The sequence below is a fragment of the Fundulus heteroclitus genome, unplaced genomic scaffold (genome assembly GCF_011125445.2).
Source record: "Fundulus heteroclitus isolate FHET01 unplaced genomic scaffold, MU-UCD_Fhet_4.1 scaffold_80, whole genome shotgun sequence".
Taxonomy (NCBI): Eukaryota; Metazoa; Chordata; class Actinopteri; order Cyprinodontiformes; family Fundulidae; genus Fundulus; species Fundulus heteroclitus.
Genome location: NW_023397252.1, coordinates 710,821 through 729,833, shown reverse-complemented (window position 1 = coordinate 729,833; position 19,013 = coordinate 710,821). Strand labels below are relative to the sequence as shown.

Here is a 19,013-nt window from a genome sequence, read left to right as displayed (position 1 = left end):
AGAGCTATGAGGGGCGCCCTCCCCTCCTCTCCGTCCCCGCCAGTGGAGGGAGGGGAGCAGGCATCCCCGAAGCAACCTCCGCCCGGCCCGGGACCTGCGGGGCCCGGACGTCGGCTCGCGGGGGGGTTGGGGAGGGCAAGCGCTCCGGTCCGCGCGACGTGCTGGCCGCCTGTTTCGGCAGGCCTCTGCTCGCGGGGCGGGCCGGGCGACCTGCCTTGCCACACGGCCGCTGGTGCGGTGCGTGAGCTGGGCTCGACCCCCTGCTCTGGGTCCCTGTCACCCACCGTTGCTCGCCTGCCTCTGCCACCACAGCGAGCGGTCCCAGAGGGGGCACAAGGTACAGTGTGAGCAGTCCGGTCGCGTCCGAGCGTCGCGCCGCACAGATCGTGAGCGGTGAACTTTTTAAAGCCCGCGGTTCTGTCGCACAGTTTGAGATGTATATAAGTACCACGACTGAAAAACTCGTACAGTGTATGCCCGGCTTTAGGTTCGCTACGTGAAGTTACTCTATGCTGCTCCGCGCTAGCAAAGGAGAGGCTATCAGCTGGTTTTTCAACAGCACGGAGCCGGGTCTCCAATTCTGACACCCTCGCCTCCAAAGCTACAAAAACACTACATTTATTACATGTACCATTATCACTAAAGGAGGCAGAGGAATAACTGAACATCTGACACAGAGAGCAGCAGATAGGAGACTTAGTCAGAGACGGAGAAGCCATTATGAGGCTAAGGCTTGGCTAACGCTAGGCTAACGCTAGGCTAGCGCCCTGTTATCACACCAAATAACAAACCGTGTGAAACATGAGGAGTTCCCAAACGTGATGAGCAGCCACAGAAAATGTTTTAAAAGTGCTTATGTTTGGAAACAGATGTTACAGCAAAGAGGTTTAAAGATAAAAAGCGAGAGAGCCTGGAGCAAAGATCCGTCATTCACACAGCAACAACAGGAAGTGACACAATACGCCTTACCGCAAACAGGAAGTCAGCCAATCCACAGCAAAACCCTAACACACATCTGTGTTAATAATAAGAATTTTATAATAAAGCTAATATAAATGATATTTTGAGTGCAAGGTTGGCGCACAGTTTGCAAAAAAAAATTTTGTGTGAAACATATCTTTTTGTGTGCAAAACAAGTTTTATTAATGTGCAACACATTTTTTTTGCGTACAACCTTTTGGCAGGAAACTATTTCCATACAACCCTCTCATATTTACCTGGGGAGAAAATGGTGTGCATTTGAAAATACACATGAAAAATGGCAAATGTTAAAAACTGCAACAGTAAGGATTTCGTTGACAGAAAAAAACTAATCTTCAATCAGATACCAGCTACACATTGTTTAAATCATGTAGCTGTTGGAACAGTGTAGCATCCTTTCTTTTCTTCACCGTGCTTCAAGTTGACTTTAAACAAAAAAAAAAATAATCATTGAATCTAAAACAATTTTTTTTTTCAAAAAACGTTTTTGTAATGTTTGAACGTGAGCAATGACGAAAGAACCAAACAGGTAACTTAATGCATGGTTTCTGTCTCCCTCTAGTGGAACGTTACTGAATTGTACCTTTAAAAGCAAGAAAAATAAAGGACTTATCTTCTCAATTAAACATTTTAATAGTTAATTAGATTAAAATAAATGTATCAACCATGCAAAAATAGAAGCAGCTAAATGTGCTTAGAAATGACAGTTATAGAAATATGTCAAAATATAATGATATATTCAGATTACAAACCAAGCAAGCATTATTTCTTTAATCTTCATTTCATGCTTGTTAGTTACAATGCAAAGGATCATCAACATAAGAGTTTAATTTAAATTGAGGTCATTGTTAAAGCTTTTAGAGGTCCACAGAGTTCATTATGACAAATGTGGATGAACTACTCTTATATTTCTATAAAGAATAATCTGTTGGTGAAAATCCAGCATATTTAATTACGTTTCAGTGACCGTTAGACTTTTTGTTACAAGTTTTATTAGCTTCATTGTTGCTGCTTACATGACAGTTGTTTTCACCTTTGTCCTCAAAGATGCCAAAATAAACAAAAATCAGGGCAAAAAATATTTATCAAATAATAATAAAATAATATCCATTTTTCATGTACTTAAAAAAAACAATTACAGTTGTTTCTTTCCCACTGTCAAGTTATTCAGTTCCACTGTTACAACTAACTGACTTCTTCCTCTTTGTTTCATAAGCAGAAAACGTCTTTCTGCTGTTTACTACACAACAAATTTACAGAAGAAAAGACAGGAAAGAAAAGGTGAAAAACAAAAAACAATTTACATCATATAATAATGAATGTGTTTGATATAACATGTTATGTACGTAAGTAAAATCTGATGAAGATAGATTGTTTTGCAAAAGAAAGCAAAGCCAAAGACTGAACTTGTATAGCTCTTATCTGTTCAAACCAATAAAAGTATTATCACACTAAAACCACATTCATGGAAATTAAACTCTGTGTGAAAGGTTTCAGCCACCGCATAAAAAATCCAGCTCCAAGATCACTAAACCAGCTAATCCAGAAGGCTTTATTTGGCTTCAGCAAATGTGTATTCATAGCTCCTCTCATTAAGACCGATGAACAGAAAAGGTTGTACCAATTAGAATTTACATTCAGTCCAGTCTGTTCATATTCTGTTCATTTTTACTGCTGGACACAGCTTAATCTTACAACAACAACCGATAATGCAGCATTAGCCCTTTACTGATCCAATCAATGTTTGAAGCGTGAATTTATTGACTCTCCGCGCAGTCAAATGTTGTCCTTTATTCTTCTCCTGAAAAGACAAACAGCAAAATGTGAACTCTAGCCTGTTACTGTAAATACAATACCATTCAATTATGACCAAGAAACAACTTAAAGGAGTAATAGTTACCATCAACTTGCTGGAATCCTGGAATGTAAAGAATAAAAAATATAAATTAAGTAGTGAACTATAAGCTAATAAATATCTAACATTAATTTCAAATTAGGTCATGTAGAAAAATCATTGTTTCCTCACCGTTACGTTTCCTCAACCAGAAGACGGCAACAATTACAGCAACTGCCAGAAGAAATGCTGCAACACCTCCAGCAACAGCAGCAACAGGAATCTCTGGAGAAGACGCTGAGAACGTCCAACAATTCAATTCAATTCAATTCAATTTTATTTATATAGCGCCAATTCATGAAACATGTCATCTCATCATCGATTCAATGTAATGCAATGCAAAACTGGAGAACAGTAGACTAGAGAACAGTAGAAATCAGTAGAGTGAGAAAAATAGGCCCTGATGTCCTCCAGTGGCCTAAACCGATAGCAGCATAACTTTAGAGGTAGCTCAGGGTAACATGAGCCACTCTAGGATCTGCCTCCCATTTTGGTTTTAGAGACGTAAGGAACCACCAGCAGACCTGCAGTCTGAGAGCAAAGTGTTCTGTTAGGAACATACAGGGTAATCAGAGCTCTGATATATGATGGAGTTTGATTATTAAGGGCTTTATACGTTAGAAGGAGAATTGTAAATTCTATTCGTGATTTAACGGGAAGCCAATGGAGGGAAGCTAAAATTGGGGCAATATGATCCCTGTTGTTGATTTTCATCAGATCTCTTGCTGCAGCATTTTGGATCAGCTGAAGGCTTTGAACTGCATTTTGTGGACTTCCTGATAGTGAGGAATTACAATAGTGCAGCCTTGAAGTCACAAATGCATGGACTAGTTTTTCAGCATCACCCCTGGACAGAATGTTTCTAATTTTGGCAATATTCCGGAGGTGAAAAAAAGGAAACTCTGGAAACCTGTTTAATATGGGATTTAAATGACATGTCTTGGTAAAAAATAACACCAAGATTTTTTCACTTTATTACCAGAGGCCAAGGTAATGCCACCCAGATTAAGTGATTGGTTAAGAAGTTTATTTTTTGAAGACTCTGGTCCAAATATTACAACTTCTGTCTTGTCAGAATTTAAATGCAGAAAATTTAAAGTCATCCAGCTTTTGATGTCATCAAGACATGCCTGTAGTTTAAGCAATTCATTGGATTCATCAGGATTTATGGATAAATATAGCTGAGTGTCATCAGCATAACAGTGGAAATGAATCCCATGTTGTCTGATAATTTTACCAATCTGAAGCATATATATATATATATATATATATATATATATAAAGAAAATTGGTCCGAACCCTGCGGTACTCCACAAGTGACCCTAGAGTTTGAAGAAGGTTTATTATTAGCATGAACAAACTGGAATCTGTCCGACAGATAAGATTTAAACCAGCCTAATGCTTTCCCCTTATTCCCTACAGTATGCTCAAGTATATGTAGGAGAATATTGTGATTTTACTGTATCAAATGCAGCACAGAGATCTAACAGGACAAGTACAGACACAAGTCCATTATCTGAGGCCATCATTAGTGACCTTCACCAGAGCTGTTTCAGTGCTACGATGAGCTATGAAGCCTGACTGAAACTCCTCAAGTAGGTGATTACTTTGTAAATGTTCACAAAGTTGATTAGCAACTACTTTCTCAAGAATTTACATAAGAAAAGAAGATTAGACGTAGGTCTGTAATTTACTAACTCATCTTGATCAAGAGAAGGTTTCTTAAGTAAAGGTTTAATAACAGCTACTTTAAAAGCCTGTGGTACATATCCATTTACTAAGGATAGATTAATCATCTCTAAAATAGAGCCACTAATCAAAGGGAATATCTCCTTAAACAACTTAGTTGGGATTGGGTCTAACATACAGGTAGAAGGTTTAGATGAAGCTAAAATTTTAGATAGCTCCGAAAGCTCTACTGCTTCAAACACTGTGCAGGTTCTAAATATTCCTCCAATGCTGCCTCACTTACGGAGGATGAGGTAATTGTGTTTGGGAGGATGCCAATTATTCTATTTTTGATGGAGTCAATTTTATTTATGAAGAATCCCATAAAATCATTACTGCTAAGAGCTAAGGGAATGGATGGATCAACGGAGCTGTGACTCTGAGTAAGTTTGGCAACTGTATTGAGGAGAAATCTAGGATTATTTTTATTCTCCGCAATTAATGATGAAAAATATGCTGCTCTATCTCTACGAAGGCTCTTTTTATACAACAATAGACTGTCTTTCCAGATTAGGTAGGATTCCTCTTGGTGTGTAGAACACAGCTCTGAATTAAACCAAGGGAGCCAAGGGATCTACATTATCTAATGCAGAACGCAATGAGGAGGTCATATCATTAACAAAGGTGTCTATTTGTGAATGGGAAAAAAACATTGCTGCTATTTCCAGGGCATTTCTGTTATTTTGAAGATATTAAAAGGGGGACTCTTTAAAGTTTGATACAGCATTTTCCGATGAAAATCTACTATAATGGAACCCTCTTTTGGGGGTGGAGAACACAGTTAGATTAAACTCAAATGTTATTTAAAAAAATATCAGATAGGACAGGGTTGTGAGGAAATACTGTTAATTCTTCACAATCAATGCCATATGTCAGCACAAGGTCTAAAGTATGGAGCCAAGCCTGCGTCGGTTTATGCACATTTTGAGCAAAACCAATTGAATCTTGGATAGTTTTAAAGGCTACACTAAGGTTATCACATTCTATGTCAACATGAATGTTGAAATCCCCCTGTATAATAACCTTGTCATTGTTTAACACCAAATCAGATAAGAAGTCTGGCAACTGATCCAAAAACTGAGTGTAAGGGCCTGGTGGACGACAAAACAGAAGAGGTTTTATTGCTTTGCAGTTTGGATGAGGGAAACTGAGGGATAAATGTTCAAAAGAACTGTAGTTATTAATTGGCCTGGGACTAATTAATAAATTAGACTGAAAGATGGTTGCCACTCCTCCTCCTCTTCCCACTGATCTGGGAATGTGGAAATTTGAATAATTGGAGGGAGTTAACTCATTTATACTAACGTAGTCCTCTTGTAGCCAGGTTTCTGTGAGACAAAATAAATCAATCTGTTTATCAGAAATCAATTCATTAACTAACAAAGTCTTTGGAAGGAGAGACCTTATATTTAATAGACCACATTTAATAGTTTTATTTTTTTGGTTCAAGGTGAACTTTATTGATTTTTATTAGATTTTTATGATTTGTTCCTTTTAGATCAGTTTTTGATCTGTTAAGTTTTGGCCGTGGGAAAGACACCGTCTCAATAGGATAATGGGTGGGTAACAGTACAGAAGCTGCAGAGAGGTGTGTTAAACTACGGCTCTGCTTCCTGGTCTGGACCCTGGGTTGTCAGCGTTTAGGAGAACTAATAAATACAGCCAGATTCCTAGAAAGAAGAACTGCACCAGTTATCAATGTAGCCCACGTCGTTTTCAGGACACCACCTAGACAACCAGTGGTTTAAGGACGACATGCGGCTAAACATGTCATCACTGGCCTCCAAAGCTACAAAAACACTACATTTATTACATGTACCATTATCACTAAAGGAGGCAGAGGAATAACTAAACATCTGACACAGAGAGCAGGAGATACGGGGAGACATAGGAAGAGATGGAGAATCTGAAGTGATAGAAGGAACTATTGTAAGGCTAAAGCTAGGCCCTTTTACCACGCCAAAAAACAAACCGTGTGAGACACGAGGAGTTCGATGTGCGATGTGCAGTAACAGAGAATGTTTTAAAAGTGCTTATGTGTTAAAAACAGATGTTACAGCAAAGAGATTAAAGAAAAAAGCGAGAGAGTCTGGAGCAACAGACACAGATTCACACCATGAAAACAGGAAGTGACAAAATACGCCTTACCGCAAACAGCAATAAGGGCCAAACAGTTAGGAAATTGAACTGTGTGGTTCTGGAAATTCAAGAAGGCATAATATGGTTTACAAAAATAGGGTAAAATTTTTTTACTGCTCTAAAATGTCATTGGATGAAGGACTTTAACCTCACAGTAACATCTACCTGTAAATTGACTATATTGGCAGAAAAGAGATGACATTCTTGATATAACTCTTATTTACTGACTGTCATACTCCGTGGTCTAGGTGCAGGCCTGTTTTCCTTGCTCTCTCTTCTCTGCAGGGTTGGACAGGCAGGTGTGTTTCATCAGAGCTGATTGCCACCCTTTATAAGGAGCTGGAACCAGGAGGAGGGCGTCAGTTCGTTTGCGCTCTTGCGTGGTACAGACCTACCCTATGTTCTCTCATGATTTCCTGAAACCAGTTACTAACCTTGTTCTTGTTGCCTCCTTGCTCCAGAAACCCGTTCATCTGACCTCAGCCTGGAAACCTCGTCACATTGTCAGAAGCCATTCTGGATCAGTCCACAAGAACCGAACTGAACCCACGGAACCCTGTTTGCCCTCCTGCCTTCGCTCACCTGCCTGTCCACCCTCCAGCCAGCCACAACACCGAGAAGGAACCAGGACTTGCACCGACAACCCGGACGTATGCTCAGTACCTCTCCTCTGCACCAAACCCAAGCTACCACCTAAAACCCGTGAGACCTTCAAACCTCAGAAAGAACCATCCATCTCCAACCATACAATAAACCTTTTTAAAATCTACCTTTTCGTCAGTCATTGCGTTCTTCAGAGTCACATTTACATAGATATGACAGAACGAACTGACCAAGCTGACTCTGGAACGCAATTACTGAATGCCGTCACCCATCAGGGCTTACTACTCCTTCTCCTGCCTCGAGTCCTCCGTTGGTTACAGCTCCTTCATCCGTGCCTGGAGTTGGAGTGTCTATTCCTGTTCCCGAACCGTTTTCTGGAGACCTGAGTAAGTCCAGAGGGTTTTTGTTACAATGTTCTTTGGTTTTTAGTCACGCTCCACAGTCATTTCCGGACAATGCTCACAAGATCTCCCACATCATCGGTCTTCTGAGGGATCGAGCTCTTAAATGGGCCGATTCTTTTATTGACGAGACAACCATTCATAATTATAGCTACGTCGAATTTTTAACTCAGTTCAAAAGAACATTTTCCTCCTCGTTAAGTGAGGAGGAAGCAGGCAAGAGGTTGTGGGCACTGAAGCAGGGAAGCCAGTCGGTCGCTGACTTCAGTGTCGACTTCCGCACCCTTGCTGCTTCGGCTGGCTGGGACAACCGAGCCCTAAAAACAGTTTTTGTTAATGCTCTGTCTGACAGCTTGAAAGATGAGCTGGCAACCCGCGACAAGCCGGATAGCATGAAGGAGCTAATTGAGCTCCGGGAGAGAGCTCGTGAGAGGCGGAGCCAAATCCGACCACTGGCTCAACGCTCCAGCACGCTGGTTCCGTACACGTCACACCAACCCCGATTAACTCCTCCAATCGAAGAACCCATGCAAATTGGACGGGCTCATCTTACCAATGAGCAAAGGGACCAACGTTTCCGGAACAGATTGTGTATGTATTGTGGGGCCGCGGGACATTTTTGTTTAAATTGCACGTCCGTCCGTCCGTCCGTCTTCTTCCGCTTATCCGGGGTCGGGTCGCGGGGGTAGCAGCTTCAGTAGGGAGGCCCAGACGTCCCTCTCCCCAGCCACTTGGGCCAGCTCCTCAGGAGGAATCCCAAGGCGTTCCCAGGCCAGCCGGGAGACATAGTCCCTCCAGCGTGTCCTGGGTCTTCCCCTGGGCCTCCTCCCGGTGGGACGTGCCCGGAACACCTCACCAGGGAGGCGTCCAGGAGGCATCCTGACCAGATGCCCGAGCCACCTCAACTGGCTCCTCTCGACGTGGAGGAGCAGCGGCTCTACTCTGAGTCCTCCCCGGATGACTTAAATTGCACGGTTCGGCCAAAAGAATTGCCCTGCCAGTAGTTCAGGGGATACTGGCGGGCGCGTGTTCTAAAACCCTGGTTTTAGATTTTCGCTACAGGCAGTTATCAACCTACCTGACACCCAACACCTTGTCACCACACTCATAGACTCCGGTTCCGAACAGAACCTCATAGACCCAGTTTTAGTTGAGAAGTTACGGATTCCGGTCCATAATTTACCCACACCAGTCTCTATTACCGCCTTAGATGGCAGCCCCTTGGCCACCATAACCCAGCAGACACTTCCTTTTCAACTTATCACCTCAGGCAATCATCATGAATCTATCTCTTTTTTTGTTTTTCCCACTAGACACTCCCCGGTTGTTTTAGGTTATCCCTGGCTAGTTGCTCACAATCCCCAAATAAACTGGAGAGATTCTCGTATTGAGGCCTGGAGCTCCAGTTGTCTGGCTACCTGTCTCCACTCAGCCGTTCCCCTGTCTCTGATCAGTCCCGTTCCCCTAAAGAGGCCACAGATCTTTTAAACATTCCACCTCAGTATCACGACCTTCAACGTGTGTTTAGTAAGGATCTGGCCCTTTGCCTTCCACCCCATCGTCCCTATGACTGCTCCATAGATCTTCTTCCCGGGGCTCCTCTGCCATCTGCTCGTCTTTACAAATTGTCACAGTCTGAACGAAATGCTATGGAGCGCTACATCAATGAATCTTTGAAGGCTGGCTTAATCCGACCTTCGTCCTCACCTCTTGGCGCGGGGTTTTTCTTTGTGGAAAAGAAAGACAAATCTTTGCAGCCTTGCGTAGATTACCGAGGCCTTAACCGGATAACTATTAAGAATAAGTATTCTCTTCCCCTGCTGGCATCGGCTTTTGATACGGTTCGGGGAGCCACCGTTTTCACTAAATTAGATCTTCGCAGCGCTTATCACTTGGTCAGGATTAGAGAAGGAGACGAATGGAAGACTGCCTTCAAGACCCCTATTGGCCATTTTGAGTATTTAGTCATGCCATTCGGGCTGACTAACGCTCCTGCCGTTTTTCAGGCACTTATAAATGACGTCTTGAGAGACTTTATTAATCAATTTGTTTTCGTTTATTTGGATGACATCCTGATTTTCTCCCAAGACCCCCGGCAGCATCAGCAACACGTTCGCCAAGTCCTTCAGCGCCTCCTGGAGAACTGTCTCTTCGTGAAAGGCGAGAAATGTGAGTTTCATCAGAAGACAATCAGTTTCCTTGGTTTCATTTTTGAGGGTGGACAGGTGAAGACTGATCCCAACAAGGTCGAGGCAGTGGTCAACTGGCCCACTCTGGAGAATCGTAAACACCTCCAGCGCTTCCTGGGATTCGCTAACTTCTACCGAGTCTTCGTAAAGGACTACAGCGTCATCGCCTCACCTCTCACCGCCCTCACTTCTATGAAGAGGAGTTTCCAGTGGTCAACCGAAGCTGACCAGGCATTCAGGCAACTCAAGGAAAGGTTCTCTCAAGCCCCTATCCTCACGTATCCTGACCCCACTGCCCAATTCACCCTAGAAGTAGATGCCTCAGATTCTGGAGTTGGGGCAGTCCTATCACAGATGTCCGCCTCTGACCACAAACTCCACCCCTGTGCGTTGTTTTCCAGACGCTTCTCACCTACAGAAAGAAATTACGACGTGGGGGACCGGGAACTTCTGGCCATAAAACAAGCATTAGAAGAATGGCGCCATTGGTTGGAGGGAACTGAACAGCCCATAATCATCTGGACCGACCACAAGAACTTGGCATACATCCAGTCTGCAAAACGATTAAACTCCCGTCAAAGTTGCTGGTCACTATTTTTCTCTCGCTTCAACTTTACTATCACCTACCGTCGCGGATCCAAGAACACCAAGCCTGATGCTCTGTCCCGTCTGTTTACGACCTCTGAGGATATCGAAGAACCTGAGTCCATCATCCCCGAATCCTGTGTTGTTGGTTCCATCACCTGGAACATCGAAAGGCTGATAAGACGGGCTCAAGAAAAAGAACCAGACCCCGGAGGTGGACCTCCGCGTAGAACATTTGTACCTACCTCCGTACGTTCTCAAGTTATCCGCTGAGGTCACTCCTCCCGATTCTCGGGTCATCCTGGTTCGAGCCGAACCATCGCCTTCATCAGAAGGTATTTTTGGTGGCCGTCTCTTAATAGGGACGTGTCAGAGTTTTTATCGGCCTGTACGACATGTGCCAAGAATAAGACATCTAATAGGCCACCTGCCGGTCTTCTCCAGCCCCTGCCTAGACCCAGCCGCCCCTGGTCCCATATAGCCTTAGATTTTGTAACCGGCCTTCCTCCGTCCAACCGCAAGACTGTTATTCTTTCTATTATCAACAGGTTCTCTAAAGCTTGCCACCTCGTTGCCCTATCACAACTCCCGTCAGCCCATCAGACAGCCCGACTGCTATTCCACCACGTTTCAGACTTCATGGCCTTCCCACAGAAATTGTGTCAGATTGGGGTCCACAGTTCACCTCCCAGGTCTGGCACGACTTCTGCAACAGTTTGGGTGCTAAGGTTTCCCTATCCTCTGGTTACCATCCCCAGTCTAATGGACAGTGCGAGCGGCTTAACCAGGAGCTTGAAAACACCCTCCGCTGCCTCTGCTCACAAAATCCACACACATGGAGCCAACAGTTACCCTGGGTGGAGTATTCCCACAACACCCATGTTTCCACTGCTACCGGACTCTACCCGTTTGAAGCATCCCTTGGATTTCAACCATCTCTCCTACCCGCCTCGTTCCCTGAAACCATCCTCCCGTCAGTCAGATCTCATCTCCTCCGTTGCCGTAAGGTATGGGATCAGACTCGAGCAGCACTTGAACGCACCACCATACAAAACAAGAACATTGCTGACCGTAAACGCATCCCTGCACCCTTATACACTCCCGGACAAGAAGTTTGGTCGTCTGCCAAGGATTTCCCATTAAAGGCCTCCTCCCGGAAGATGGCCCCCAGATTCCTCTGCCCGTTGAAGATCGAACGCATCATCAGTCCCACAGCTGTCCGCCTCAGACTCCCTCCACATCTCTGAGTCCACCCTACATTTCACGTGTCCCAGATCAAACCCGTCATCTCCAGTCAGCTAACAACCCGGACGTATGCTCAGTACCTCTCCTCTGCACCAAACCCAAGCTACCACCTAAAACCCGTGAGACCTTCAAACCTCAGAAAGAACCATCCATCTCCAACCATACAATAAACCTTTTTAAAATCTACCTTTTCGTCAGTCATTGCGTTCTTCAGAGTCACATTTACATAGATATGACACTGACGTTGAGTTTTCTACTGTGTCTTTGGCTGCAATCCTCTAAAAGACCGTGTTGATAAGGACAAATAACTTATGTGTGGATTGGGGTTCCCTTTCTTCCTCAGTGTATGTGGTCAAAGTGGTTTTAAAACGCCTTGTTCAAATATGCATAAATATACCAAGACACAATCTGCTCTTATAGGGTACGACATACGTGGTTTAATAATTTCAGTTTGTTCTCCTAAATTAGTGGAGCCATCACAGAGGTGCATCTTACCCCAGTTTGTACGGATCATGGATTTATCCAGTGTGACTATTACGTCATCTCCAGCACCAGAGAGCTGAAACACACAGTCATATCTCCTCCAGCCTCCAAGCTGGACAAAGGAAATGTTGAGTTCAGCACTCATCTGGAAGGTCCCATCATTGTTCATGAGGATCTCTCCTTTTTCCACACCCTCATGAATCTCCTCTCCGTCTTTCCTCCAGAATATTTCAGCTCTGTCAGGGTAGAAACCTGTAGCGTGGCAGGTAACCACAGAGGAGGGAGTCTTCTGGAGCAAAGATACAGATGGGCTTTCTGCAGAGAGAAAATACTCCTAAATATGATATGTATCATTCCTGCTGATTCAGGTGTTGCAGCTATTAAATATAGTGTCAAATACCTGTCCTCTGCAAAAAGCTCCTCCCATGATGGACATAATTCTTTAACCAGTTTGGACATAGGTTGGTACAGTAGTTTTTATTATATTCTAAATTAGCTTTATCCTTATCCCATAAAAGTTTTATGACGACAGCTTGCGATTTAGGAGCAGTCCATGTCAGTGTGTTTAGGTCCACGGCTAAGAAGTCCTCACCATTATATCCATACTGATTGTACCCTTTAATTTCCCCAGTCTCATCATCCCACTCACAGCCATTCATTCTCTGTACAATGTAGGGACCTGAAAGACAAGAACAATTGAAGAAAAAATAGAAACACAGTTTTTATGTTCACAGTTTTTATGTTTAGGTCTCAAATGAATATTTGAGACCTAAACTTAGGAGACTCAAAATAGCTTCAGTGTGTTACAGAAATAAAGGAAATTTTAACAGAAACAAAATTTAAGAAAATCAGATTGAATTTTGCTAGAAATTACTAGTAAAATTAAGACAAAAACATATTGGTTAAAACATCCAGTGGTAAACATTAGCAAAGAATTATTATGTAAAATCAAAGTACAAGAAGTATTAAGAAGAGATATGATGAGGCATGAAGGAGTCAAAGCAATAACCGAAAGTCAAAATAAACTGTTTTATTTTCAGAATGAAGTTCGACCATCAACCCTTCAAGAATCATGTGATGGGAAAAAATAAATAAATAAATAAAACTATACATGGAATAGATAATCAAATGTAGAAAATACCTCCAGATTGAATACGATGAAAAATATATAGGATATAGGATAATGATAACTCTGGAAAACTCTGTTGTTTATATTTCATTGTAATATTGTGATGGAAACTGTGAGGTGTAACTTTTCAATATCTTCCTTCATCCTAGCAAGGTTGAGAGATATATCCAAGAGTAATATTTATGTAAAGTCTTTGGACTTTTTCTTTTTTGGGGGGGGGGGGGGGGGATTTTTTTTTTTGCGGCTCTAGTGGCTCGCTTTTTCTGAAAGTAGGCTGACAGGAAGGGGGATGGAAGAGGGGGAGAGACATTCGGCAAAGGACCGCGGGTCGGATTTGAACCCTGGTCGACCGCGTCGAGGACTAAGGCCTCTGTATATGGGTTGCGCTACCCGCTGCGCCACGTGCACGCCACGTGCGCGCCCTGTCTTTGGACTTTTTCTACCATAAAATGACATTTAATGTGACAAATCTAAGTTTATGATGCCTACTAGATATACCAAAAGAGAGGAACTAAAAGAGGTGAAAATTATACAACACATTACCTTGAGTCAGGTTTAAACGTTGCTTAAAGATATCATTGCTTGCTCTTAAGTAATATTGCTCTTCAAGACACTTCTCAGAATACCACTTCAGGTGTTCAGGATCTCCTTCCAATAATCTCCTCATCCAGTCTTGTCTGGGCTTGACTGTCTTGATGTTGCTGTCACAGTAGCCCACCTGAACTTCATCCACTGTTGCAGCAATGATGAACTCTGGAAAGCCTGGGACTCCATAGGTAGCAGTAAGGAAATATCTCAGGGAATGTTTCACTGAAGGGAAGGAATATCACAGAAAAGGTGACGCCGTACCCTCATGCTCAATGAGGAATGCATTTTCACACTCTACTGGTCCACAAACAAGCATCATATTATTCTTCACCCAAATAATTTCCAGTAATGTTTCAGTATTCTGGCTGTTTCTTGTGATGTTATGGTAAATAGTGATCTATTATTACATACATCAAACAGTTCACATTATATTTAGCTACTGCTGGAACATATTTCCATTTATATAATTAGCTGAGAGGAATAAAGTAAGTGCCACTTTTGGACTTCATTATTACTATAAACATGCATTTTGTTGTAACATATGCAAGAAAGTTACTGTAAGCGATGAAAGCTTGGTACATCATGACAAGCCGATCTTTAATGAACTGAAAATAAAACATCAGAATGTCGCGCTGGGATGGAAAACAAGTAACAACATGTAACCCCGTCTTACCTGAAGATGTGACGTGAAAGAGAAGCAGTACGCCAAAATAGTTCATGATCCAGCTTTGTTCGAGCAGGAACGGTTTAAAAACTTGAAGTAAAGTCAGCGCCGGACATATAACAGGAACCAAAATAACCTGGCGGAAAGAGGCGTGTCCACCTCCACAGACAGCATGACACTAATTAATGTAGTCTCATTAAATGGGGAAAGCGACATCAATGTTTGTCTTTAAGTGTAATAAAATGGGTTTCTGTAACTCTTTACACTGTGTAGGACACTTTAGTTAAGGTTGATTTAGCATATGCTACTACTCCCAAAATATGTTCATTTATTTATTTATTTGTTTTTCATGTATGTGGAGCTTTTACGTTTTTTTATAACTGTTTTCCAAATCTTGGTTTTGGATCTAAAATCAATTTTGAAATCCTTCTTACATATAAACCTATTCCCTTCATTTTTTCATATTTTCCTACACTTTATTCCAATACAGCAGGTTTAGCAGGTTTTTAGCTCATTAGGGTTTATAGCCTACCGAATAACTACATTAATTGTGTCCCCACACCTGGGTCAGTTTTTGAAGTAAAAACAAATAAATAAATAAAACAATTAATGAGTGAGATTAGATTAGATTAGATTCAACTATATTGTCATTACACAGGTACAGCTACAAGGCAACGAAATGCAGTTTAGGTCTAACCAGAAGTGCAATAACAGCAAGTGCAGGATAAACAATGGTTCTATAAGTACAGGACATGGGTTTTTACTGAATAAATATAGATATGAATGCTATTATAAACAGAATTTTACTGATAGATTTGTCCTATGAATATAATATATAGATAACTAGTATTGTGAACTAAATTTACAGCTGGATATGTACCGAATATAATATACAGGTGGATATTACTATAATATTCACCCTCAGATCAATTCAATACAATACAATTTTATTTTTTATAGTTCACAACACATGCCATCTCAAGGCACTTTTAAGTTAAATTGTATCAAATCATACAGACAGATTGGTCAAAAACTTTCCTATCTAAGGAAACCATCCCCTGATGGTGGAGGCAAATTTTTGCATGCATTGCAATGCCAAAATCTGCATGCCCCTATCTTGGAACTGACACTTATGGATGATTCAAAATGTTCTACCTAAGCACACTATGAGTTAATGACGTGAGTTGCAAACCTCAATTTTAGGATTAAAGGAGATGAGACACAAATCTTAGCAGTCTCAGATTGGACCCTGCACAATGACCACCCTTCACCCTAATTAATTATATGACTTTATCACTTCAGAGCTTTAATATATCCAACTTAGTGTCGTTAAAATATGAAGTAATACACCTCTCCTTCTTCACAATCCACCTGGTTGATATTTTTCAGCTAAGTGCTATGAGTTGTCGTGACACAGAATTTACACATACCATCTCCAGCTGTCAATGGGCAAGAGGGTACACCCTGGACAGATCAGCACCCATAATCACTAATTTTAAAAGTTTGGATGTGGCACGGCCTTCAATGTGCCAGTGCTTTATATCACGGGGAAGGGAACATGTTTTTGAGACTCTATGATACTTTAAAACGACTTAAACGAGTCTTGAGTTGACGTCTATCAAACTGTGAATAACATAGCTATTAACGAAATTTAACTGCAACTTGACTAAAAAGATGCTTGACCTTTTTATTTACACCAAACAATTCATACATTTATATCCCCACATGTTTTAGCAGATAGTCTAAATGCTATTTCTTTGCATGCTCAAATGTTGTCGCAAAAGTTTATTGTGCACTGTGCAGCAGCCGGACGGAACTCAAACCACATCATCCATGATGCTTCTGAGCCAAACCCTATTTTCATCTCGCAATATTTCTTTTGTATGCTTAAAATCACAGGTAAAGTGTTGCATAGACAGCAAACCTTAATCAGAGGTATTGTTAAATAGATTGTTGTAAAGAGGTTTTCTCATCAGACATATATTTATTACCTGGTGCAGAATGAGCATAAACCAAAATTTTAAATACTTGGAATGGCACTTTTCTTCGCGAGATTTCGACGAGTTTGGTTGAGCAAATGCCACGTCTGACAAGCGGCATCACCGCATAGGTTTTTTATGGTGTTCATGTGGATGTCATAAGCCTATATAAAACCACTGTCCACATCAGAAAAGCCTTGTTAAAGATCTCTGAATAACATGCTGGTGAAGATTCTCAGTCATCCAGGTCATGGTCATTCCAAAAAAAGGTAAAAAACAAAGCAACTGGACTTGTTTTCCGTAGTTGAAGACGTTTTGCTTCCTCTCCAGAAAGCTTTCTCAATTCAATTGGCATTAAGACAACAATTCTTATTGGCACATTGCCAGACAGGACACAAAAAAAGGAGATCTGACCCACAGATCAGATCCAGTGTCACCTGTCGGTTTCAGAGAAGGTTAGTGGCTTTATTTAAATGTTCACTACATTCCACTGAGTTGATTACAGCCACTAACCTTACTCTCTGTTACAGTGGTCTCTGAGTGTGCTCCAGCCTGTTACAAGCCCTTTAACACCTTTTGGTTAAATAAACCTTTTAAACCTGCTCCTGTTTCTCAGTTGAATTATTGGCTCCTCTACCTGTTTCATTAGATCACTGCAGTAAAGTAATAGTCGATTATTTAATACAGTTTTAAATATCCAAGCTATTTCCAAGTACAATGTGTCCACACAGTAATCTTTCAGTAGTTTTGGTTTGTATAATTATCAAGGGAGATTGCCAATCTAAAATAAAAATAGAAGTAGAGATAAGCAGGGTTTTCTAAGGCAGTAAAGAGAACCAGAAATGGAGCCAAGTTAAACAGGGTTTTTTATGGGTAAGTAACAGTGTGAAATGCAGAAACAACAGAAGTCCGATTGCCTGTATAACTTGTTCAGCAAAATTCTATGCTTTTATGTGACGTTCTGTGCAACGTCACATAAAAGTGGGAAATCAACTAACAGGAAACAGCCATAAATTGAACCACAAAGTTGGAGATCCTCATGGCAAACATGATAAAACATGTGGACAATAAGAAGAAAAAAATTGTTTATCATGTTTGTTTTCACCAAACTGATCAGCAGTGGGTGAAAGGAACAGTTTTAAGATGTTTTTTTTTTTGTAAACAGAGAAATAACATAATTCTCTTCTGTCTCCTGCAAAGAAGCTGGGCAGATAAAAGGAATTCAATTCAATTCAATTTTATTTATATAGCGCCAATTCATGAAACATGTCATCTCGAAGCACTTTACAAAGTCAAAATCAGTCAGATTATACAGATTGGTCAAAAATGTCCTATATAAGGGAACCAGTTGATTGCTTCAAAGTCCCGACAAGCAGCATTCACTCCTGAAGAAGCACAGAGCTACAGGAAGAGTCATCTGCATTGTCCATGGCTTTGCAGCAATCCCTCATACTGAGCAAGCATGAAGCGACAGAGGAAAGAAAAACCACCCATTAGCGGGAAGGAAAAACCTCCAGCAGAACCGGGCTCAGTATGAATGGTCATCTGCCTCGACCGACTGGGGGTTACAGAAGACAGAGCAGAGACACAACAAGATAGCCAAAAAAGCACAGAAGCACACACTGATCCAGTAATCGGTCGAATGTGTTAGTTGATCAAGGTTTTTTGTTTTAAAATAGAACTAATAAAATGTAAATGAGTTAAGTGGTGTAACACATAGGTAGGGGCGTTGGTAAATTTTTTTAGCGTACCAATTTCCGTTTCCATTCCTGTTTTGGCTGAGGTTAGCAGAAAGCAATATGATGGCATCATACGACTTTTGTTTGATGTAACTGTTTTTAAATGAACTTGCAGATCTAGTCACGCACCTTTCTTCTATCTCTCCTAATGTAATATTAGGGGCGATTTCAATGTACATATGGACAATCTTTTCCTCACCAGAGACTTCTTGAATTTTTTTGGATTTCATCAGTTAACTGACTTTCCCACACCCATTATAGGTTATACACTGGATTTGATCTGCCACTTTGGTCTCACCCCCTTGTTGTGCCATTACATACTGTTCTAAGTTATTTAATGTTTAATAAATAACTATCTGTTAGGTATCCAGTTGGAAGCAGTTAAAGTATTCTAAGGGAAAGCTGATTATTCCAGCAGTGGGCAGCAGCTAGCATGCAGCTCTGTGGCTAGGGGGTAGCCAAAATGTGGCGGTGGGAGCATGTGAAACTCAGCCCTGCAGCGAGCGACTTCAGATAAGCTCCTCTTCTAAGCTTGGCCTGGTGAGGAAAGGAGACCGCTCTGCATCGTCTCGAGTCAGTTTTCCTGCAACAGCTGAGAAAAATAAACAAAGCTGGTTTCAGCATAGATGGATTCTTTTACTTCGGCGTCTGATTACGCAGAAATTG

The 19,013-nt window shown here is 41.6% G+C and overlaps 1 protein-coding gene across 1 annotated transcript; it reads right to left on the bottom strand.

Moving 5' to 3' along the window:
* Positions 1–2,771: 2,771 nt before the first annotated feature.
* On the bottom strand, positions 2,772–14,684 carry LOC105923679 (major histocompatibility complex class I-related gene protein). Its single transcript, XM_036134345.1, has 7 exons — positions 14,639–14,684; positions 13,921–14,187; positions 12,649–12,927; positions 12,261–12,563; positions 3,008–3,112; positions 2,882–2,899; positions 2,772–2,782 (listed from the first exon to the last, which is right to left on the bottom strand). Exons 1-7 carry the CDS (start codon positions 14,682–14,684, stop codon positions 2,772–2,774), a joined length of 1,029 nt encoding a protein of 342 aa, XP_035990238.1.
* Positions 14,685–19,013: the final 4,329 nt, after the last annotated feature.

What these genes read in the sequence shown, in the direction of transcription:
- LOC105923679 (XM_036134345.1), bottom strand. Translation starts at nt 14,684, where the DNA reads ATGAACTATTTTGGCGTACTGCTTCTCTTTCACGTCACATCTTCAG. An exon ending in CTTTCACGTCACATCTTCAG is followed by an intron (nt 14,188 to 14,638) that starts GTAAGACGGGGT and finishes CCTTCCCTTCAG; the next exon opens with TGAAACATTCCCTGAGATAT. An exon ending in GAGCTTTTTGCAGAGGACAG is followed by an intron (nt 12,564 to 12,648) that starts GTATTTGACACT and finishes TTCTCTCTGCAG; the next exon opens with AAAGCCCATCTGTATCTTTG.